A 21,607-nucleotide genomic window follows, 5' to 3' on the forward strand; every position below is an offset into this window, starting at 1 on the left:
GAGAATTAAGTTAGTACAACAAAGTAATTAAACAGATATGACCTATATTTAATAAAAATAACTATGATATGTTTTTTCTATGTGTATTTTTCATTTTTTTTAAATAAAGTTAAAACTGAATATAGTCAAAAGTAAAATTCACTTTGACCTGAAGTTCTCATTTTATCAAGCCCATATTACATTGATTCCTGGTGTCAATCCAATAGATGACATCAAAATAAATATCTTCTCAACAAAAGTGTTCAGCACGGAGTACTTAGGATTTTAATTAATAGCTTTACTTTGTAGCTTTTTAGACTTGTGGCAATTAGTTCCCAGATCTCCAGAAATGCCCATCCACTTTGTATGTACAGGCTTGTTTTGGTAAACCAGCTGTTTGTCAATTTGTTCTTTTGCATCTATGAATTCATCATATGAGCTGTCCATGTCCAAAATGTTCATGATTTATAAACATTTCCAAGCACATTGGATGTCAGCATAAGCTTAAACACTATCAGGGATAATGGTTTTAGAGCACTGAAATAGTTGTACTTTATGAAGTAAAGACTGGATCCCAAGCAAGTTAAAGTTTTAATAAAGAAATGATAAAGTCCTGTTAACATGACTGTCCTTTTCTGATGACATTTTATTTTGGAAACAGTCTTAAATCCCCAAAATAAATCATGTTTTTCACTGTAATGATTTTTTTGTTCTAACCTATGCAGAAGTCCATGCAACTCGGGTAGAATAAGTTCATCTTTTTCCAGGTTCCCTATAGCCTCTTCAGAGCTCATCAAACAGTTTTAGAGAAACATATAAATGTGTCTTATTGTAATATTTTTCTCCATTCTCATCTGTCATATATTTCAAAGTTAGAGAAAGACATTTTTCTTGTCCCACACTTTGGAAATATGATTTTACAGGTCAGTATTTTAACATCTTGTCTATGGCCAGCCCCTGTAATAGCCATCTTGAAGGCACATGTCTCAGGAGACTATCTCCTTCCATTTCTAGAAAGTTAAAAGGCTCATTAAGTACTTCTACACATTTTGAAGAAACTGAAAAGTGACCAAATAATTTCATTATGAAACCTCATTATCGCAGGTAAGCACATCACCTTCCTTTCTAGCAGCCTTGTCTACAAGGTGTACAGCACATTTAGTGGGTAAGAACTGTTCATTTTCTTTTGTAAGAAGTTTATAGGCTGAATGGCATTTTCCAAAATTTACATTTGCACTGTCCATCAAATATGCAGATAGATGAGCAAAGTCTAGTTTATATATGGGCAAGGTTATCAACAGTCTTTTGTTTCGTGTCTTCTGAAGTTTAATCAAAACCTTTATGGAAATCAAGAAGACAATTTGAAATTCCATTTTTCAAATCAAAATGCATAAGAGCTGGGGGAAACATTATTTTGTTGCTGTGATCCAACACTTCACTTTATATACTTTAGAAAGCATGATCTGACAGAATCAGCTCTACACTGTGAGGAAGCAAAACATTGGTTATCAAAATTTCTCCTTTTGTTTACCCACAGGACATTTCAGTTGCAACCTCTGAATCAAGAAAAGTAACTTTACTCAGGTGCAAAGACAAATAAAGGGAAGAAAGCAATAATACATGTTTATTCTTTTGGAATACTCAGGCTTACTCCACTACCATTAATTTCAACTGAACATTGGTACCTTTTGAGAAGAGGTTTAAAAAAAACATAAAACAAAAAACCCCACTTTTTATCCTACAAAAACTTGCCTGTCTTATCCTAGATTTGTGAGATTCAGCTTCCATACGCACATTCACAGTTTTCTCGTGCCTGGCCCCAAATTCATTTCCACATTTTGTGTAGTATGCTTTGTTTTGGTTCTCTCTCTAATCTAACTTCATGTATCCTTCCATGTATCTTTAAAATAACACAGTTGTTTAGCATTCCTTTTCAGTATTGTCATGTTATTAGATTATATTTTTCTCAGTTTCATCAATGAACTCTTAGAAAACAGTCACAATAGTAACAATGTTAAAAATTAATTTAGCAGAATCTTGGTACAAAGCACAACAGTTAATCCAAAATCAAAGAGAAATTTAGCATCACAAGGCCCTGAATTTGCATACTTAGGTTTCATCACTCAGAATAATACAACAATGTCTGATTCTCTACTAGGAACTGCAAATCATGGTTTCCAGCATCAGTAGTCAGGGAAAAGGACAGCAAGAGTCACTAAGGAAGGTGGATATTCAATGCCACAGACATTTGATACTAAAAATAATGTTGCTTCCAGCCTCTATTTTCTAGACTATCATATGGATTTTGTACTTTGCTTTCAAACTTCTGAACCCATCTCTGATCTCTGGAATAGTTTCATGTCTGAGAGAAGATTTTCCCAGGATAGAAAAATTTAATGCTAAAACTAAGACATTCCTGAGCGAACCTGGATACTTGATCACGTTACCATTAATACTATATCTACTGCATTACTAGTTGAATGATCTGGGGTAAATTACTTATCTGTGCTTCAGTTTTTTCATCTGTAAATTGGAAATAATAATAGTATCACATCACAGTGTTTTATAGGACTAAGTGACAACCCTAATAAAATAGATAAGCACTCCTAAAAGAAACTGATATCTTGAAAGTTATGTGTTAGCTATCATCATCACCATTATCATCATCACTGTATTTAACTCAGAAATGTTAAAGATGAAATTTTCTATCTTCCCAGCTTCATTTTCTACCCTCACCCCAGATACTCCTAAAATCTTTTTCTTATTTACTGCTTGATTACTTCATTTACTTTAAAAATTTCTAATTGGTCAGTAATTGTTTTTTGTTTATCAACTTTACTTTTTAAAAACCTATATCTGTATTTAATTCTCAACTACTGTAAGATACTTAATTTCCACATTTTCTACTATTTCCTTTTCTGTTTCCTCTATTAAGGTAGTTGTGAATCTGGTTCACCAAATATGGTGAGGTTAAAAATTTTTTTTTTCAATTCAAAGCAAGAAAACTTCAAATAACTTACTGTGCTTCTGAAACCAAAGAGATATTCTGAATAAGTTCTCTTGAATTCAAAGGATAGCTGGATATGAATAGTTTTGTGTGCTTTTACTTGCCAGTGGTTCTCTCTCAGCAATTACAGCTTGAAAATATATGACTGATTTTTTTTTTCAACTTGATACAAATTTGGAAATTATTGCTGAGTTATTTTGACTAACTTACTATAAAAATCATAAGAAATGCAATCATATCATTCTTCTTACTGTGTTACTCAACTTTGACCTTCATCCTATTACTGCAAAAAAAAATTCTAATTTCCTCAGACCATTGAGCCCTTTATTTTCCCAAGCATTCGTGTGGTGACCTATGTGTTTGATGATCTGTTAGAGCAATGCAAGGAACTTATTTCACAGAGTTCTTGCCATATTTATCAGAAAATAGGCCTTTCATAACCCTACTAGCTTCAGTGAAATTCCTGAGTCAAAGCAACGCCTTATGCTGATGTGATACATTGGTAGCAAAGTGAGTGCTCCTACCTTTGCAAAGAGGAAAAAATAAAACTCATTTAGCTATATTACAAGTATTTCAGAACAAGATATGTTTGAGGCAATTTAAAAATCATATTATTATGCCTTAACAACTCCGACTCAACGTTAAAATAATACATTTTAATGCAGAAAGTAAAACAGGTTCTTGAAAATTACTGCCCACAATTAATAATTATTATAGGGTGATTGTTCAAGCAATGTCTGGAAAATGCAACTTTCTAAAATTATAAAAAAACATCCAGAGGGGTTCAGAATTAATTCATATAGTTTGTGTATCTGGAAATATACAATATATCTGGAAATACTTAGGCAGTAAAAATGGAAAACATTTCAAAATCTATTTCTCCATCTTGTTTGCTGACAAGATGCTTTTTGGACAATAAAGTTAGAAATATCAAGATTTACATGAAGATCTTAGTGTATACAGGTTGAGTTATTCTTAAATCATGAAGCGGAAGTCACATTTCCCTATTCCATGAATTTGGGCTTAGTTTCATTAAATGTACCTATTGGTATATTTGAGGGTTTTATACTGACAGAGTGAGTTTCACAAAACATCATTGTTTAAGCCACCTTTTTTTCCTTCATTGTGGTACTCACCCCTTTTGTGGTATTTGAATTACTCAGTAACCCCACAGTGATAAGACAAAGCAGATTCATTGAGGTGAAAATAAAAGGAAAAATCAGAAACTTTCTGTAGCTTTTACAAAATATCTGGCATTTCATATGTGAATGTAAGCTTCACAGAAAGCCTGAAAAATGAGTATTGTTTTCATAAAAATTTCTTTCTAGAGTGGATAGAGTCAATGAATTTCCTCAAAGTATATTCTGATGAATCATTCTGTCGTTCTGCTTGTAGATTTTCTCTCACAGCTCCCCATCTTCTTTAAGAAATTAATTTCCTTGAAGTTTTTGATTCTTTATTTTTCTAATTTTTATTGGTGTATAACTGATTAACAATATCATGTTAGTTTCAGGTATACGATAAAGTGAATCTGCTTTATCTCTATATGTATGAAGTGTCTGATACTTTAAAGGGTAAGTAGTTGTTAAAATTGTCCAATTGCAAAATTGGAGTGACAAGGTTAAATCCACATCTTCAGACTCTAATCATACTTACTCTGCAGTCCTCTTACTTCCACACATTTTAAGATATTATGGTGTAATGAGCTTCTCATTCTCCAGCTTTAATTTTCTTTATCTTTTACTCAAGATTTTAGAGCAGGTAGTTTATGAACCAAAGAACCCCAAAGGTTGCAATGGGCAGCATGATACAACTTTTAGTTTATAATCTAAATTCATTGCAGAAGGGGCGGTAATTAAAGAGAGATTCATTTATTCAGTTCACACATTAATTGTGCATCCACTCTATGGGAGGCAGCTTTCTAGGACCTGGGGATACATTGGTGATTAAACAACTTATTCTCTTGCAGTGTACTTTCTAGTAAAGGCCACAGACGATGAACAAGAAATTTTTTTTTTTCTAATTGGAGTACAGTTGATTTACAATGTTGTGTTAGTTTCAGGGATACATTAAAGTGAATCAGTTATACGTATACATATATCCTCTCTTTTTTAGATTCTTTTCCCATATAGGCCATTACACAGTATTGAGTAGAGTTCCTTGTGCTATACAATAGATTCTAGGCTATGTACTTTATTAATATTTCTTGTTTATGTAGAAAACATAAATAAGATATATTAATAAAATATATAGTCTAGGTAAATGTTAAGAGGAAAAAAAATTCAGGAAAAGCAATAGAGAGTCAGAGTGGGTAAATGATGTTTGCAATTTTAGATGAGGTGATTCAGAAAAACTCTGTGAGAAGGTGACATTTGAATGAAGAACTGAAGGAAGTTAGCAAGTAAGTCACACAGCTGTTTATTGGAAGAGAATTCCAGACCAAGGGAACATCAAGTACAAAGTCTCTGAGGCTGGAATGTGCTGGATGTATTCAAAGGCTAGAGGAGGCCAACTGGGGTAGAGTGAACTGAATGAAGGGGAGAATAGGAAATGTTTCACAAGAGTGCAGATCTTATAGGACATTGTAGACCTTTGTAAAGACTTTGGTTTTTACTTTTATTGAGGTAGGAGACATTGGATGCCTCCATCAATGAATCTTATTATCTGGCTTGTACTTAAAGAGAATCTCTCCATGTTGTTGAACAGAGAGGAAAGATGGATGGATGAGGGTCAAAGTAGGGAGATCATTTAGGAGGCTGTTTAAAAAAAAATCAGGTGGGGCTTCCGTGGTGGCGCAGTGGTTGAGAGTCCGCCTGCCGATGCAGGGGACACGGGTTCGTGCCCCGGTCCGGGAGGATCCCACATGCCGCGGAGCGGCTGGGCCCGTGAGCCATGGCCGCTGAGCCTGCGTGTCCGGAGCCTGTGCTCCGCAACGGGAGAGGCCACAGCAGTGAGAGGCCCGCATACCGCAAAAAAAAAAAAAAAAATCAGGTAGCTCTAACCAATTTAGTGCAATTGAGGTGAGGAGCAGCTGTCAGATAGAAGACAGGAGCTACAAGATTTCTTGATGGATTAAGAGTAATGTGTGAAAAAGAGGAATCAATATGACTCTTAAGTTCTTGGCCAGAACACTTCAAAGAATGAAGTTGCTGTTTACTGAAATGAGGAAAACAGAAGGAAGGGTAGATTTGGGAGTGGCGGGTGGGACCGGAGGGAGAAACAGGATGAGAAGGGGCTCAGTTTTGAACATGTAATATTTGATATTGATACTTCTTAAAATCCAGTGGGGATTAAATGGATACTAAAACTATACTGATGTAAGAGGGTTCAGCTCTTAGACATTTGGTTTAAGTGGAATAGTGTTATTATAACCATTCAAAAACAAATATTTATTCATCTTTTTTTTTTTTGCGAGGGGGGTGAGTACGCGGGCCTCTGACTGTTGTGGCCTCTCCCGTTGTGGAGCACAGGCTTCGGACGCGCAGGCTCAGCGGCCATGGCTCACGGGCCCAGCCGCTCCGCGGCATGTGGGATCTTCCCGGACGGGGGCATGAACCCCTGTCCCCTGCATCGGCAGGCAGACTCTCAACCACTGCGCCACCAGGGAAGCCCTATTCATCATTTTTTATGTGTCAAGCCCAATACTAAGTGCTAGGATATAATAATAAGATATAAGACTAATAAGATCTCAAGTCACATAATGGTATATAGTTCATGTCAGGGGTGATTGAGTTATAGAGTACTCAAAACGTGGAACCTTGGAAATAGGAATACTTGCTCCATTATCACATTGTTAAAACTCTACCTAGGAGGGCTTCCCTGGTGGCGCAGTGGTTGAGAGTCCGCCTGCTGATGCAGGGGATGCAGGTTCGTGCCCCGGTCCGGGAGAATCCCACATGTCGAGGAGCGGCTGGGCCAGTGAGCCATGGCCGCTGAGCCCGCACGTCTGGAGCCTGTGCTCTGCAATGGGAGAGGCCACAACAGTGAGAGGCCCGCGTACCGCAAAAAAAAAAAAAAACTATACCTAGGAGTTTTATTCAATTGACCATCCTCTTGAAGGGGGGTTGGTTTTTATCATGGTTTGGCCTCCTGAAAGTTCTGTTATGACAGACTACTATAAAGAAGGCTAAACTCATAGGTCTTGTTCACATTTAATGTTCATTGTTCTTTTTCTTTCATCTTACTGATAAAATTCAAGTGGTGAGTTACATTTGATCACAGTATAATACATATAAGGTGGTTCGTGTTTATGTTTTCTGAACTAGACAGTAATACCCGAAACATGATTGCTAATTAATTGCTAGACTTTTTTGTTCTTTCTTTGAACGTTATGTACTTTTTGTACTGTTATTTTGACATTTGGTATTCTTCTCTTAATAACTCTGCATGGGGTTTTTGAAAGACCTACAAAGGCACTGAGTAAAGTCAATACATTTCTAATAATGCAACTACCCAGGAAAAGCTGGAGTTATTTGGTTTCTTTTTTTTCTTTCTTTTTTAGTGTTTTAGGTCTTTAGGATATATTTGAGAATGTATTATACCTGCCATTATGGAAGACTGCTGTGCTGAACGCTGGTGCTTGATACTCAATTACAGCATCTTTCCTTTGAGTCAAAGAAGAGAGCAAATAGCTCTCTGTTCAGGGAACCGGGTAGCACTAACCACTCTCCACTTTCCGATAGTAAAAGTAATTTAAGCTATCAGAGACCCAACACTACTTTAGCAGTGTCCCCTGGAGAACAAAGCAGTTAAAGCAAAATTTCATGTGGTTTTCTTTCATGATTTGAGCTCCTTCTGAGAAATACATCTAGAGTTATGCAGGAATAGTTTGAAACTGTTTCATTGGCAGTGTCCTAGCAGAGTTCTTTATCAGATAACAACTGTGAAGTTGTATCTAGCAATATGCGAAGTGCTGTGATTCAGGTTACAGCATGGTGGTTCACTTGTAAGGAGAATTTCCACATTCAGAATAATCTTTGTATGAAGTTTATATAAAACATAAAGGTACAAAGTTTGAATAAAAATAGAAAACCTGGATATTTATGAATTTTTTAAGGTGAGCTAACAATGTGGGAGACAACTAAATGTAGTAACTTCCATCCTAAAACAAAAATCAATGTGTATGATCTATACAGTTGAAAAAGATGTCAATTAGAAACACATATCTTTGTTTTCAACTAAAAAATTTCCCATGCACATGTTATGCTTTCACTACTTATGCATATATCCATAAAAATCAATGTCATTGATTTGTGTCATTTAAATTTTTACATAAATGATATCATACTGTATAGATACTTTTGCCACTTGCATTTTTTCAAACGTAATATTAGATTTTTGAGAAGTATCTATGTTTGTGACTATAAATCTAGAACACTGATTTTCTACTCCTTTTTTGAATATCATTCCATAAATATCAACCATTATTTATGTATTCCCCTACTGTTGGAAGTTAGGTCTTTAAGAATTTTCAAGAAACCTAGGAAGAAAAGAGGAATTGACAGTCATAGACAGTTTCTCGATTCTGCTCCAACATGTTGGCATACCGATGTGTTGGGCTACCATACATTCTAAGCTTCACAAAAGTGGTTTCGACGGAGGCAAACTATCATACAGTGGAAATGGAGTTTTGAATCTTAGAACAAAGACAGAAATGAGATAGTGGACAAACCAAGGAACGTGGCAGGTATGGAACTCACAGGACTGTAACAGAGACACATAATGTAGTTTCAATGCGGAAGTTTTCATGAACGTATTTCTTTTTCATGGCTCTACTATCTCTTTTGGGCTGCTATCGGGTATAGTAATTCTGAATACTTATTTTCCATCTGTGTATAACAGGTTCTATTCATGCAAAACCTTTCAGTGATCAAACTTCTTGATCTCCTTAAGCCATTCAATATGAATATAAATCCAGTGACTATCCTCATTCTTTTAGATTTTCCACTAAATAAATGGTACACATATGTGGCTGTCCGTCAGAATTAACTGGGGATCTTTATAAAATGACAACTTTTATGAACTCAACCTTCGAAATTCTGATAAAGGATTTATAGGACAGAGGAATTGTATTTTTTTAATAAAAATTCTTCAGAGATTCAAATAAATTTCAGTTGTGATACCACTTTCCTAAGTGTATAACTTAATTTTTATATAGAGTATTCCCTAGCAAGAGTTGTAAAAATATTAACCTAAAAATGTGATGTGGGGTAGAAAAACGAAAAGCTTTACCTTGAAATCTTTGGCCAGAATTAAGTTGATATGCTTCAACTGAAAATGTACATAGTTGAAAATGTGCAACTGAAAATGTACATAGCTAAGAAAGGTGCAAACACTATTGACAAACTGATTTACACCTCACAGAAAAGATAACATGCTTTACCTGTGGATTAGAAAACCCAAGTAATTAAGTTATCTTATTCATTGCATGTGTGGAGGATATTTAGTACATTATTAAAATCATGCTTCATAGAACCAGGCCCTTATAAACTTTGTAACTGGTTATGCATAATTGCAACTTATGCCTTTTCTATTGTGTTTCCAGCACAGTGATGCGGTCCATGACCTTCTTCTGGATGTGATCACATGGGTTGGAATTTTGCTGTCCCTTGTTTGTCTCCTGATTTGCATCTTCACATTTTGCTTTTTCCGTGGGCTCCAGAGTGACCGTAACACCATCCATAAGAACCTCTGCATCAGCCTTTTTGTAGCAGAACTGCTCTTCTTGATTGGGATCAACCGAACAGATCAACCAGTAAGCAATTTATTTTGGTATTAGAAAAGAATTTCTCCACTTCCAGCTTTCCAATACACAAAATATTCTTGTTTGAAAGTATCCTCTCTTCCAGTTGTCTAAGATAGTTACTAATTTTGAGATCTTATTCGGTATTCCCTTTTTCATATCCATTGCCATAAAGATGCAGTGAATATATGGATGTAATGTACATTTCTTCAGAAATTCTGTTCAAAAACTTGCCTTTCTAAACAACTGTGTTTCTTCATTAGTATTTTTCTTTAATTTTTTTAATCACAAAGCTGAATATTGAGAAAACTTAAATCATTTGGGGAATGGAGGAGTATCTTTTCTAACATGTAATTGTTATTCTTTGAAATTTATAATATATATATTTTTAAAAAAAACACTGGAAATTATATTGAAAACTGCATGTCTAACATTAGTTGGGTTTTTTTTTAACCTTTTTTTTAACATCTTTATTGGAGTATAATTACTTTACAATGGTGTGTTAGTTTCTGCTTTATAACAAAGTGAATCAGCTATACATATACATATATCCCCATACCTCCTCCCTCTTGCGTCTCCCTCCCTCCCACCCTCCCTATCCCACCCCTCTAGGTGGTCACAAAGCACTGAGCTGATCTCCTTGTGATATGCGGCTGCTTCCCACTAGCTATCTATTTTACATTTGGTAGTATATATAAGTCCATGCCACTTTCTCACTTTGTCCCAGATTATCCTTCCCCCTCCCTGTGTCCTCAAGTCCATTCTCTATGTCTGCATCTTTATTCCTGTCCTACCCCTAAGTTATTCAGAAGCTTTTTTTTTTTTTTTTAGATTCCATATACATGTGTTAACATATGGTATTTGTTTTTCCTTCTGACTTACTTCACTCTGTATGACAGACTCTAGGTCCATCCACCTCATTACAGATAACTCAATTTCATTTCTTTTTATGGCTGAGTAATATTCCTTTGTATATATGTGCCACATCTTCTTTATCCATTCATCTGTCAAGGGACACTTAGATTGTTTCCATGTCCTGTCTATTGTAAATAGAGCTGCAATGAGCATGACACTTTTTGAATTATGGTTTTCTCAGGGTATATGCCAGTAGTGGGATTGCTGGGTCACATGGTAGTTCTATTTTTAGTTTTTTTAAGGAACTTCCATACTGTTCTCCATAGTGGCTGTATCAATTTATATTCCCACCATTAGTGCAAGAGGGTTCCCTTTCCTCCACACCCTCTCCAACATTTATTATTTCCAGATGTTTTGGTGATGGCCATTCTGACTGCTGTGAGGTGATACCTAATTGTAGTTTTGATTTTCATTTCTCTAATGATTAGTGATGGTGAGCATCCTTTCATGTGTTTGTTGTCAATCTGTATATCTTCTTTGCAGATACGTCTATTTAGGTCTTTTGCCCATTTTTGGATTGGGTTGTTTGTTTTGTTTTGTTTTTTTCTTTTTTTTTTGCGGTACGCAGGCCTCTCACTGATGTGGCCTCTCCCGTTGCGGAGCACAGACTCCAGGCGTGCAGGCTCAGCGGCCATGGCTCACGGGCCCAGCCGCTCTGCGGCATGTGGGATCTTTCTGGACCGGTGCACGAACCCGTGTCCCCTGCATTGGCAGGCGGACTCCCAACCACCGCACCACCAGGGAAGCCCTGTTTGTTTTTTTGATATTGAGATGCATGAGCTGCTTGTATATTTGGAGATTAATCCTTTGTCAGTTGCTTCGTTTGCAAATATTTTCTCCCATTCTAAAGTTTGTCTTTTCGTCTTGCTTATGGTTTCCTTTGCTGTGCAAAAGCTTTTAAGTTTCATTAGGTCCCATTTGTTTATTTTTGTTTTTTATTTCCATTTCTCTAGGAGGTTGGTCAAAAAGGATCTTGCTATGATTTATGTCATAGAGTGATTTGCCTATGTTTTCCTCTAAGAGTTTTATAGTGTCTGACCTTACGTTCAGGTCTTTAATCCATTTTGAGTTTATTTTTGTGTATGGTGTTACAGAATGTTCTAATTTCATTCTTTTACATGTAGCTATCCAGTTTTCCCAGCACCACTTATTGAAGAGGATGTCTTTTCTCCATTGTATATTCTTGCCTCCTTTATCAAAAATAAGCTGACCATATGTGCATGGGTTTATCTCTGGGATTTCTATCCTGTTCTATTGATCTATGTGTCTATTTTTGTGCCCATACTGTACAGTCTTGATTACTGTAGCTTCATAGTATAGTCTGAAGTCCAGGAGCCTGATTCCTCCAGCTCTGTTTTTCTTTCTCAAGATTGCTTTGGCTATTCGGGGTCTTTTGTGTTTCCATACAAATTGTGAAATTTTTGTTCTAGTTCTGTGAAAAGTGCCCTTGGTAGTTTGATAGGGATTCCATTGAATCTGTAGATTGCTTTGGATAGTATAGTCATTTTCACAATGTTGATTCTTCCAATCCAAGAACATGGTATATTTCTCCATCTCTTTGTATCATCTTCAGTTTCTTTCATCGGTGTCTCATAGTTTTCTGCATAGAGGTCTTTTGTCTCCTTAGGTAGCTTTATTCCTAGGTATTTTATTCTTTTTATTGCAATGGTAAATTAGAGTGTTTCCTTAATTTCTCATTCAGATTTTTCATTATTAGTGTATAGGAGTGCACGAGATTTCTGTGCATTAATTTTGTAACCTGCTACTTTACCAAATTCATTGATTAGCTCTAGTAGTTTTCTGGTAGCATCTTTCGAATTCTCTATGAATAGGATTTTGTCATCTGCAAACAGTGACAGCTTTACTTCTTCTTTTCTGATTTGAATTCCTTTTATTTCTTTTTCATCTCTGATTGCTGCGGCTAAATCTTCCAAAACTATGTTGAATAATAGTGGTGAGAGTGGACAGCCTTGTCTTGTTCCTGATCTTAGTGGAAATGGTTTTAATTTTTCACCATTGAAAACAATGTTTGCTGTGGGTTTGTCATATATGGCCTTAATTTGTTGAGGTAGGTTCCCTCTATGCCTACTTTCTGGAGAGTTTGCTGTGGGTTTGTCATATATGGCCTTAATTATGTTGTGGTAGGTTCCCTCTATGCCTACTTTCTGGAGAGTTTTTATCATAAATGGGTTTTGAATTTTGTCCTAAGCTTTTTCTCCATCTATTGAGATGATCATACGGTTTTTCCCTTCAATTTGTTAATATGGTTTATCACACTGATTGATTTGCTAATATTGAAGAATCCTTGTGTTCTTGGTATAAACCCCACTTGATCATGGTGTAGAACACTTTAATATACTGCTGGATTCTGTTTGCTAGTATTTTGTTGAGGATTTTTGCATCCATGTTCATCAGTGATATTGGCCTGTAGTTTTCTTTGTTTGTGACATCTTTGTTTGGTTTTGGTATCAGGGTGACGGTGGCCTCATAGAATGTGTTTGAGAGTGTTCCTCCCTCTGCTATATTTTGGAAGAGTTTGAGAACGATAGGTGTTAGCTCTTCTCTAAATGTTTGATAGAATTTGCTTGTAGAGCCATCATGTCCTGGGCTTTTGTTTGTTGGAAGATTTTTAATCACAGTCTCAATTTCAGTGCTTGTGATTGGTCTGTTTATACTATCTATCTCTTCCTGGTTCAGTCTCAGAAGGTTGTGCCATTCTCAGAATTTGTCTATTTCTTCCAGGTTGTCCATTTTATTGGCATAGAGTTGCTTGTAGTAATCTCTCATGATCTTTTGTATTTCTGCAGTGTCAGTTGCTACTTCTCCTTTTTCATTTCTAATTCTACTGATTTGAGTCTTCTCCCTTTTTTTCTTGATGAGTCTGGTTAATGGTTTATCAATTTTGTTTATCTTCTCAAAGAACCAGCTTTTAGTTTTATTGATCTTTGCTACTGTTCCCTTCATTTCTTATTCACTTATTTCTGATCTGCTTTTATGATTTCTTTCCTACTGCTAACTCTGGGGTCTTTTTGTTCTTTCTCTAACTGCTTTAGGTGTAAGTTTAGTTTGTTTATTTGAGATGTTTCCTGGTTCTTGAGGTAGGATTGTATTGCTATAAACTTCCTTCTTAGAACTGCTTTTGCTGCATCCCATAGGTTCTGGGTCATTGTGTTTTCATTGTTATTGTTTCTAGGTATTTTTTGATTTCCTCTTTGATTTCTTCAGTGATCTCTTGGTTATTAAGTAGTGTATTTTTTAGCCTCCATGTGTTTGTATTTTTTATAGATTTTTTTCCTGTAATTGATATATAGTCTCATAGCTTTGTGGTCAGAAAAGATACTTGATACGATTTCAATTTTCTTAAATTTACCAAGGCTTTTTTGTGATCCAAGATATGATCTATCCTGGAGAATGTCCCATGAGCATTTGAGAAGAAAGTGTATTCTGTTGTTTTTGTGTGAAATGTCCTATAAATATCAATTAAGTCCATCTTGTTTAATATATCATTTAGAGCTTGTGTTTCCTTATTTATTTTCATTTTGGATGATCTGTCCATAGGTAAAAGTGGGGTGTTAAAGTCCCGTACTATGATTGTGTTACTGTCAATTTCCCCTTTTATGGCTGTTAGCATTTGCCTTATTTATTGAGGTGCTCCTATGTTGGGTGCAAAAATATTTATAATTGTTATATCTTCTTGGATTGATCCTTTGATCATTATGTAGTATCCTTCTTTGTCTCTTGTAATAGTCTTTGTTTTAAAGTCTATTTTTTCTGATATGAGAATTGCTATTCCAGCTTTCTTTTGATTTCCATTTGCATGGAATATCTTTTTCCATCCCTCACTTTCAGTCGCTAAGTGTCCCTAGGTCTAAAGTGGGTGTCTTGTAGACAGCATATATATCGGTCTTGCTTTTGTATCCGTTCAGCCAGTCTATGTCTTTTGGTTGGAGCATTTAATCCATTTATATTTAAGTTAATTATTGATATGTATGTCCTATTACCATTTTCTTAATTATTTTGTGTTTATTATTGTAGGTCTTTTCCTTCTCTTGCATTTCCCGCCTAGAGAAGTTCCTTTAGCATTTGTTGGTGGTTTAGTGGTGCTGAATTCTCTTAGCTTTTGCTTGTCTGTAAAGGTTTTAATTTCTCCATTGAATCTGAATGAGATTCTTGCTGGGTAGAGTAATCTTGGTTGTAGGTTTTTCCCTTTTATCACTTTAAATATATCCTGCCACTCCCTTCTGGATTGCAGAGTTTCAGCTGTTAACCTTATGGGAATTCCCTTGTATGTTATTTGTTGTTTTTCCCTTGCTGCTTTTAATATTTTTTCTTTGTATTTAATTTTTGATAGTTTGATTAATATGGGTCTTGGCTTGTTTCTCTTTGGGTTTATCTTGTATGGGACTCTCTGCACTTCCTGGCATTGACTGACTATTTCATTTCCCATATTAAGGAAGTTTTCAACTATAATCTCTTCAAATATTTTCTCAGTCCCTTTCTTTTTCTCTTCTTCTTCTGGGACCCCTAAAATTTGAATGTTGGTGCATTTAATATTGTCCCAGAGTTGTCTAAGACTGTCCTTAATTCTGTTCATTCTTTTTTCTTTATTCTGCTCTGCAGTAGTCATTTCCACTATTTTGTCTTCCAGGGTGCTTATCAGTTCTTCTGCCTCAGTTATTCTGCTATTGATTCCTTCTAGAGAATTTTTAATTTCATTTATTGTGTTGTTGATCATTGTTTGTTTGCCCTTTAGTTCTTTCAGGTCCTTGTTAAACGTTTCTTGTATTTTCTCCATTCTTTTTCCAAGATTTCAGATCATTTTTACTAGCATTACTCTGAATTCTTTTTCAGGTAGACTGCCTATTTCCTCTTCATTTGTTTGGTCTGGTGAGTTTTTACCTTGCCTCTTTATCTGCTGCATATTTCTCTGTCTTCTCATTTTGCTTAATTAATGTGTTTGGGGTCTCCTTTTTGCAAACTGCAGGTTCGTAGTTCCTGTTGTTTTTGGTGTCTGCCCCCAGTGGTCTGGGTTAGTTCAGTGGGTTGTGTAGACTTCCTGTTGGAGGAGACTAGTGCCTGTGTTCTAGTGGATGAGGCTGGATCTTGTCTTTCTGATGGGCAGAACCTCATCTGGTGGTGTGTTTTGGGGTGTCTGTGACCTTATTATGATTTTCGGCAGCCTCTCTGCTAATGTGTGGGGTTGTGTTGCTAGTTGTTTGGCATAGAGTGTCCAGCACTGTAGCTTGCTGGTTGTTGAGTGGATCTGGGTCTTAGCATTGAGATAGAGATCTCTGGGAGATTTTTGCCTTTTGATATTACATGGAGCCGGGAAGTCTCTGGTGGACCAATGTGCTGAAGTCAGCTCTCCCACCTCAGAGGCACAGGTGTGACACCCGGCCAGAGCACCAAGACCCTGTCAGCCACACGACTCAAAAGAAAAGGGAGTAAAATAAATAAATAAAATAAAATAAAATAACGTTATTAAAATAAAAATAATTATTAAAAATAAAAAATTAAAAGGTAATAAAAAAAAGAAAGAAAGAAGAGAGCAACCAAACCAAAAAACAAATCCACCCGTGATAACAAGCACTAAAAACTATACTTAAAAAAAAGAAAAAGAAAAACAAACAATAAACAAAAAAACGGACAGACAGAACCCTAGGACAATGGTAAAAGCAAAGCTGTACAGACAATATCACACAAAAAAGCATACACATACACGCTCACAAAAAGAGAAAAAGGAAAAAAAAATCTATATATTAAAAAAAGGAAGAAAGCAACCAAATCAATAAACAAATCTACCAATGATAATAAACTCTAAATACTAAACTAAGATAAACATAAAACCAGAAACAAATTAGATGCAGAAAGCAAACCCCAAGTCTACAGTTGCTCCCAAAGTCCACTGCCTCAGTTTTGTGATGATTCGTTGTCTATTCACGTATTCCACAGATGCAGGGTACATCAAGTTGATTGTGAAGATTTAATCTGCTTCTCCTGAGGCTGCTGGGAGAGATTTCCTTTTCTCTTCTTTGTTCGCACAGCTCCTGGGGTTCAGCTTTGGATTTGGCCCCGCCTCTGCGTGTAGGTCGCCTGAGGGCATCTGTTCTTAGCACCCACAGGATGGGGTTAAAGGAGCAGCTGATTAGGGGGCTCTGGCTCACTCAGGCTGGGCAGAGCAGAGGTACGGAATGTGGAGCGAGCCTGAGGTGACAGAGCCTGGAATGATGTTGCAACAGCCTGAGGCGTGCCATGTGTTCTCCTGGGGAAGTTTTCCCTGTTTCATGGGACTCTGGTAGTGGCTCCTGGGAGGGGAGGTGTGGATAGTGACCTGTTCTTGCACATAGGCTTCTTGATGGCTGCAGGAGCAGCCTTAGTGTTTCATGCCCGTCTCTGGGATCCGTGCTGGTAGCTGCAGCTCACGACAGTCTCTAGAGCTCGTTTAAGTGGTGCTCTGAATCCCTTCTCCTTGAGCACCCTGAAACAATGGTCTCTTGCCTCTTAGGCAGTTCCAAACTTTTTCCCAGACTCCCTCCAGCCTAGGTGTGGTGCACTAGCCCCCTTCAGGCCCTGTTCATGCAGCCAACCCCAGTCCTCTCCCTGGGATCTGACCTGCAAAGCCCGAGGCTCAGCTCCCAGCCCCCACCCACCACAGCGGGTGAGCAGACAAGCCTCTCAGGCTTGTGAGTGCTGGTTGGCAGCAATCCTCTGTGCAGGAATCTCTCCGCTTTGCCCTCCACACCCCTGTTGCTGTGCTCTCCTCCACGGCTCCGAAGCTTCCCCCCTCCGCCACCCACAGTCTCCGCCCGCGAAGGGGCTTCCTAGTGTGTGGAAACTTTTCCTCCTTCACAGCTTCCTCCCAGAGGTGCAGGTCCTATCCCTATCCTTTTGTCTCTGTTTTTTCTTTTTTCTTTTACCCTACCCAGGTATGTGGGAAGTTTCTTGCCTTGTGGGAAGTCTGAGGTCTTCTGCCAGCATTCAGTAGGCATTCTGTAGGAGTTGTTCCACATGTAGATCTATTTCTGCTGTATTTGTGGGGAGGAAGGTGATCTCCACGTCTTACTCCTCCGCCATCTTGAAAGTCTCCTAACATGAGTTTTTCTAATTGACCTGTTTTGGAAAATAGTTCAAACTCAATGTCATTTTTATAATTTATATACTCTTCCCAAATTTTGTTTTACACTTTATATTTTCTTAAATTCTGTTTACATCTTTAAGTGCTAACTTCATACTTTACTACTAACCACGTTTAGCCATATCAAGAAAGGAAGGGAAGGAGGGAGAGAGATGGGGAGAGAGGGAGGGAGAGAGTGAGGGAGGAAAGGAAGGAGGGAAGGAAAGAAATAGGAAAAAATGAATAGCACTAGCCAACTGTTCTTGATAAACCCAAACAGAAAATATGATCAACAGACAATATCTAATATAGTAAACAGACTTTATGCACATTTGTAATTTTTGTGAGGCCCTTTCTACTAACTTAAGATTTATGCACATAACGCAAGTTGGTTCTCATGAGTAAAACTGCAAATGAAAATTTTCATTTTTTAGAAGACTTGTAGGCATAATAAATAATTCATTCATTTAATGCTGTTCTCTGGTATGTGTCCATATGTATACAGTATTTTACAATGAAAATGCAGTTGGATTCATGTTTGTGATTACACATTCATGATTAATGACTGTGAAGGGTACAATTATAGTGATTATACTTTTAACTGGTTATCATATACAAATGTGACAGTTTTTCCCATAAATGCATACAGATGAATAAGCAATCAAAGTACACATTCTTTCTCCAAAAACGTAAAGCCTTCTGATAACAAAAATTAATAGTTGAAGTTCTAACTCTACAAAGCAAGAAATGGAAAACGATGTTATTTCCCAAGAAGAAATCATTTCATTCTCTTTTTAACCTGCAATTCAAATGCTCTGTGATTTCTTTTCATTTAGAAACCTTATTCTTATTTTTGCTTCTTGATGTTACATATGGTATGATAAACTTCTCCAAGTGTTGCATACTGCACAAAACTTCTGACATGTAGCATAAAGGACAATGATTGGTATCAAAAATTTGGGTTGAGTGCAGCTCAGCCCAACTTGTCTTTACTCTTATTGCTGTATATGTGTTCTCTTCCTGCCTGTTATGTGGCAGTCAGGCTCTACTTTCTCTTTCTAGCCCCTTTGACACTTGATTGCCTCATCTCCCCTTCATCGTCATCTCTCTAATCCAAGGAGATAGACCTGCCCTTTGTTTCGTTTCTCAAGGATCATACTCGCCATTGAATCCATACTAATGAGTTAATTTCTATAAATTTGTTGCCTTTTCTAGTAGGAACTGTAGAGTTTAGTTAAGACTTCTTATAAAAAATGAAGGCCTCCCCTCCAAAGGAGTGAGAATTTCAGGAACTGACATAAGATAATTAATATATGGTCAGCTGAAACTTATAGTACCTTAGAAAATATGCCAAAGTAAGGGCTAGCTGCCTTTTGTGACCAAGCTTGTATAGCACAACATTTAGTAAAATAACAAAAAAATGAGAGAATGAAAGCACTTCTGGAACACTTTATTTTAACCAGATCTACATTTACAGCTATGCAGTATGAACTTCCCAATGTCATCTTAAATCCTTTCTGAAATAAGGCAAGCAAGAAATAAACAATAAATAATAATGAATTAATAATCTCATTATAAAACACTTTAATTATTTTTTTTTATTTTAAGAGCTTTTATTCTCCTTGATTTTAGTGTTTCTCTTTCACTTACATTGAAGAACTTAATATGTTAATAAACACAGGATTATGACCAAGAAAAAAATTCATGAGATCTATTTTAAAACCTTTAGACTAATCTCAGTAATAATTATCAATAGAATCTTATTAGAACTTTTCCCTATATGTTATACTTTTTTCTTATTATAATGCTCTGCTGTCATCCATAGCCATTATTAATAAAATGTTAAATAGAGTTTTCACAGATAAGTTATATTTAATTAGGTTTTAATGTCTGAATTTTAAGAATCTGTCTCAATTATTTTTTTGCAGACCTATCTTATTATTGCAGTCTTGATAAATATTTATTTTAATTTTATGGCAGTTGATATTTCATTTGGTAGTTATTTGACTGACTCATTTGTTCCTTTCCCTAGATTGCCTGTGCCGTTTTTGCTGCTCTCTTACATTTCTTCTTCTTGGCTGCCTTCACGTGGATGTTCCTGGAGGGAGTGCAGCTCTATATCATGCTGGTGGAGGTTTTTGAGAGTGAACATTCACGAAGGAAATACTTTTACCTGGTCGGCTATGGGATGCCTGCGCTCATTGTGGCTGTGTCAGCTGCAGTAGACTATAGGAGTTATGGAACAGATAAAGTGTGAGTTTACGTTTTCTTTCCTTTTCTTCCTCTTTTAAAATCTAGTTGAAATTGAAACTTTGCATTTTCTCAGAAGCTAAGGTCTTTATATCACTTCACAGCAATAAACAACAGAACTGTAGAAGCAAATGGAGATAATTCAATTCATGGCTTGTACTTTTGTTATGATGTAAAGAGAGAAAAAATATTCCTGAGATTGAACATCTACATCACAACCTTGAGTAATTATAAAAGGATGATACTTTTAATATCTTTCAGAGCGTTGAGACATTTGTCAAATGAAGAGCTAGCTGCATTAAAGATGTGTATTCAGAGGACAGTGTAGTCTATGACTTTAATGGCTTCTCTTCTTCCTGACATGTCAATTCTAGTCACTAGAAAGTAACAAGTATCATTAACAGAAAGATAGAGCATATGAGCAGGGGCAGCTTGTGTTTTCCTTTTTTCCCCTAGGTGGCTATTGGGGTACAGTGATGACCTTTATTTTCAACATACCTTCAAATTGGTGAAACATACCCATAGAGATGATCAGCATACTTATGGAAAGAAATTCAGTGAAAAATATTTCAGTAATCCACATCAATATAATAGTTAGGATCCTGAGAATGAATGAGTTTCAACAGAAAAAGTTTAGAAAGAAGACCAAAATAGATCTCTGATGAATACTCACATTTAGAACATAGATTGAGGAGGGAGAATAAAAATAAAGAAAAGAGATGACCAGAGCCTTAAAAGAGAACCATGGGGAAAGTGAGAAGAAAGTTTCAAGGTGGTATTCTCTGTCCATTTATCCTTTGCAACAACTATTTTGGCAAAGTGCTGGAAGCAGAAGCCAAATTGGAAAGTGTGAAGAGATAAGTCAGTGGCAACGAAGTAGAGTCTTCAAGTGTTATCTACAGCCTGAAAAAGTTTGATTGAGAAATAGTGAAAATATTAATTCATGGTAACAGTAATGAAGAAGGATTTTTAAAAATGAAGTCCCAAAATATCTAGGGTGGGAAGACTCAAGTTGGTAAGAGGAGATTAGTAGAGAGAAAGTGTCTTATGCCTCATTTGTATTAAATATATATATAGGCTGAATGAAAAGAAAAGGTCCTAGGGGGATAGAAAGACATAAGATTAGACATAAGATGAGAAAAATGTTAATTTAGTACTGAAAGTGGCCTTAGAATTCACCTAGTCCAAGGTATTATTATTATTATTATTTTATTTATTTATTTATTTATTTTGCGGTACCCGGGCCTCTCACTGTTGTGGCCTCTCCCATTGCGGAGCACAGGCTCCGGACGCGCAGGCTTAGCGGCCATGGCTCACGGGCCCAGCCGCTCCGCGGCATGTGGGATCTTCCCGGACCAGGGCACGAACCCGTGTCCCCTGCATCGGCAGGCGGACTCTCAACCACTGCACCACCAGGGAAGCCCCAAGGCATTATTTTTATAGATGAAAAAAAATCAAGAACCAGATAAATTAATTGCCTTGTCCATGGTGATGGAGGTAGATAGTGGCAGACATGTGATGAAATAAGTCAGGCTTATTTCCACTAAAACTAGGATGTTTTTGAAATAGGAGATGACCCCTGTCTTCTGAGGTGTGAAGG

The 21,607-nt window shown here is 36.6% G+C and overlaps 1 protein-coding gene across 22 annotated transcripts in view; it reads left to right on the plus strand.

The window, feature by feature from the left end:
• The window catches only part of ADGRL3 (adhesion G protein-coupled receptor L3), an 874,612-nt gene that overhangs the window by 754,532 nt on the left and 98,473 nt on the right, over positions 1-21,607 (plus strand). For all 22 annotated transcript variants that reach the window (XM_067736151.1, XM_067736152.1, XM_067736157.1 and 19 more), the window contains 2 exons: positions 9,531-9,740; positions 19,790-20,010. In XM_067736151.1, coding sequence (XP_067592252.1) covers positions 9,531-9,740; positions 19,790-20,010 — 431 coding nt within the window. The remainder of the gene's footprint in view (positions 1-9,530; positions 9,741-19,789; positions 20,011-21,607) is intronic.

This window comes from Pseudorca crassidens, chromosome 4, assembly GCF_039906515.1.
Source record: "Pseudorca crassidens isolate mPseCra1 chromosome 4, mPseCra1.hap1, whole genome shotgun sequence".
In the NCBI taxonomy this organism is placed as follows: Eukaryota; Metazoa; Chordata; class Mammalia; order Artiodactyla; family Delphinidae; genus Pseudorca; species Pseudorca crassidens.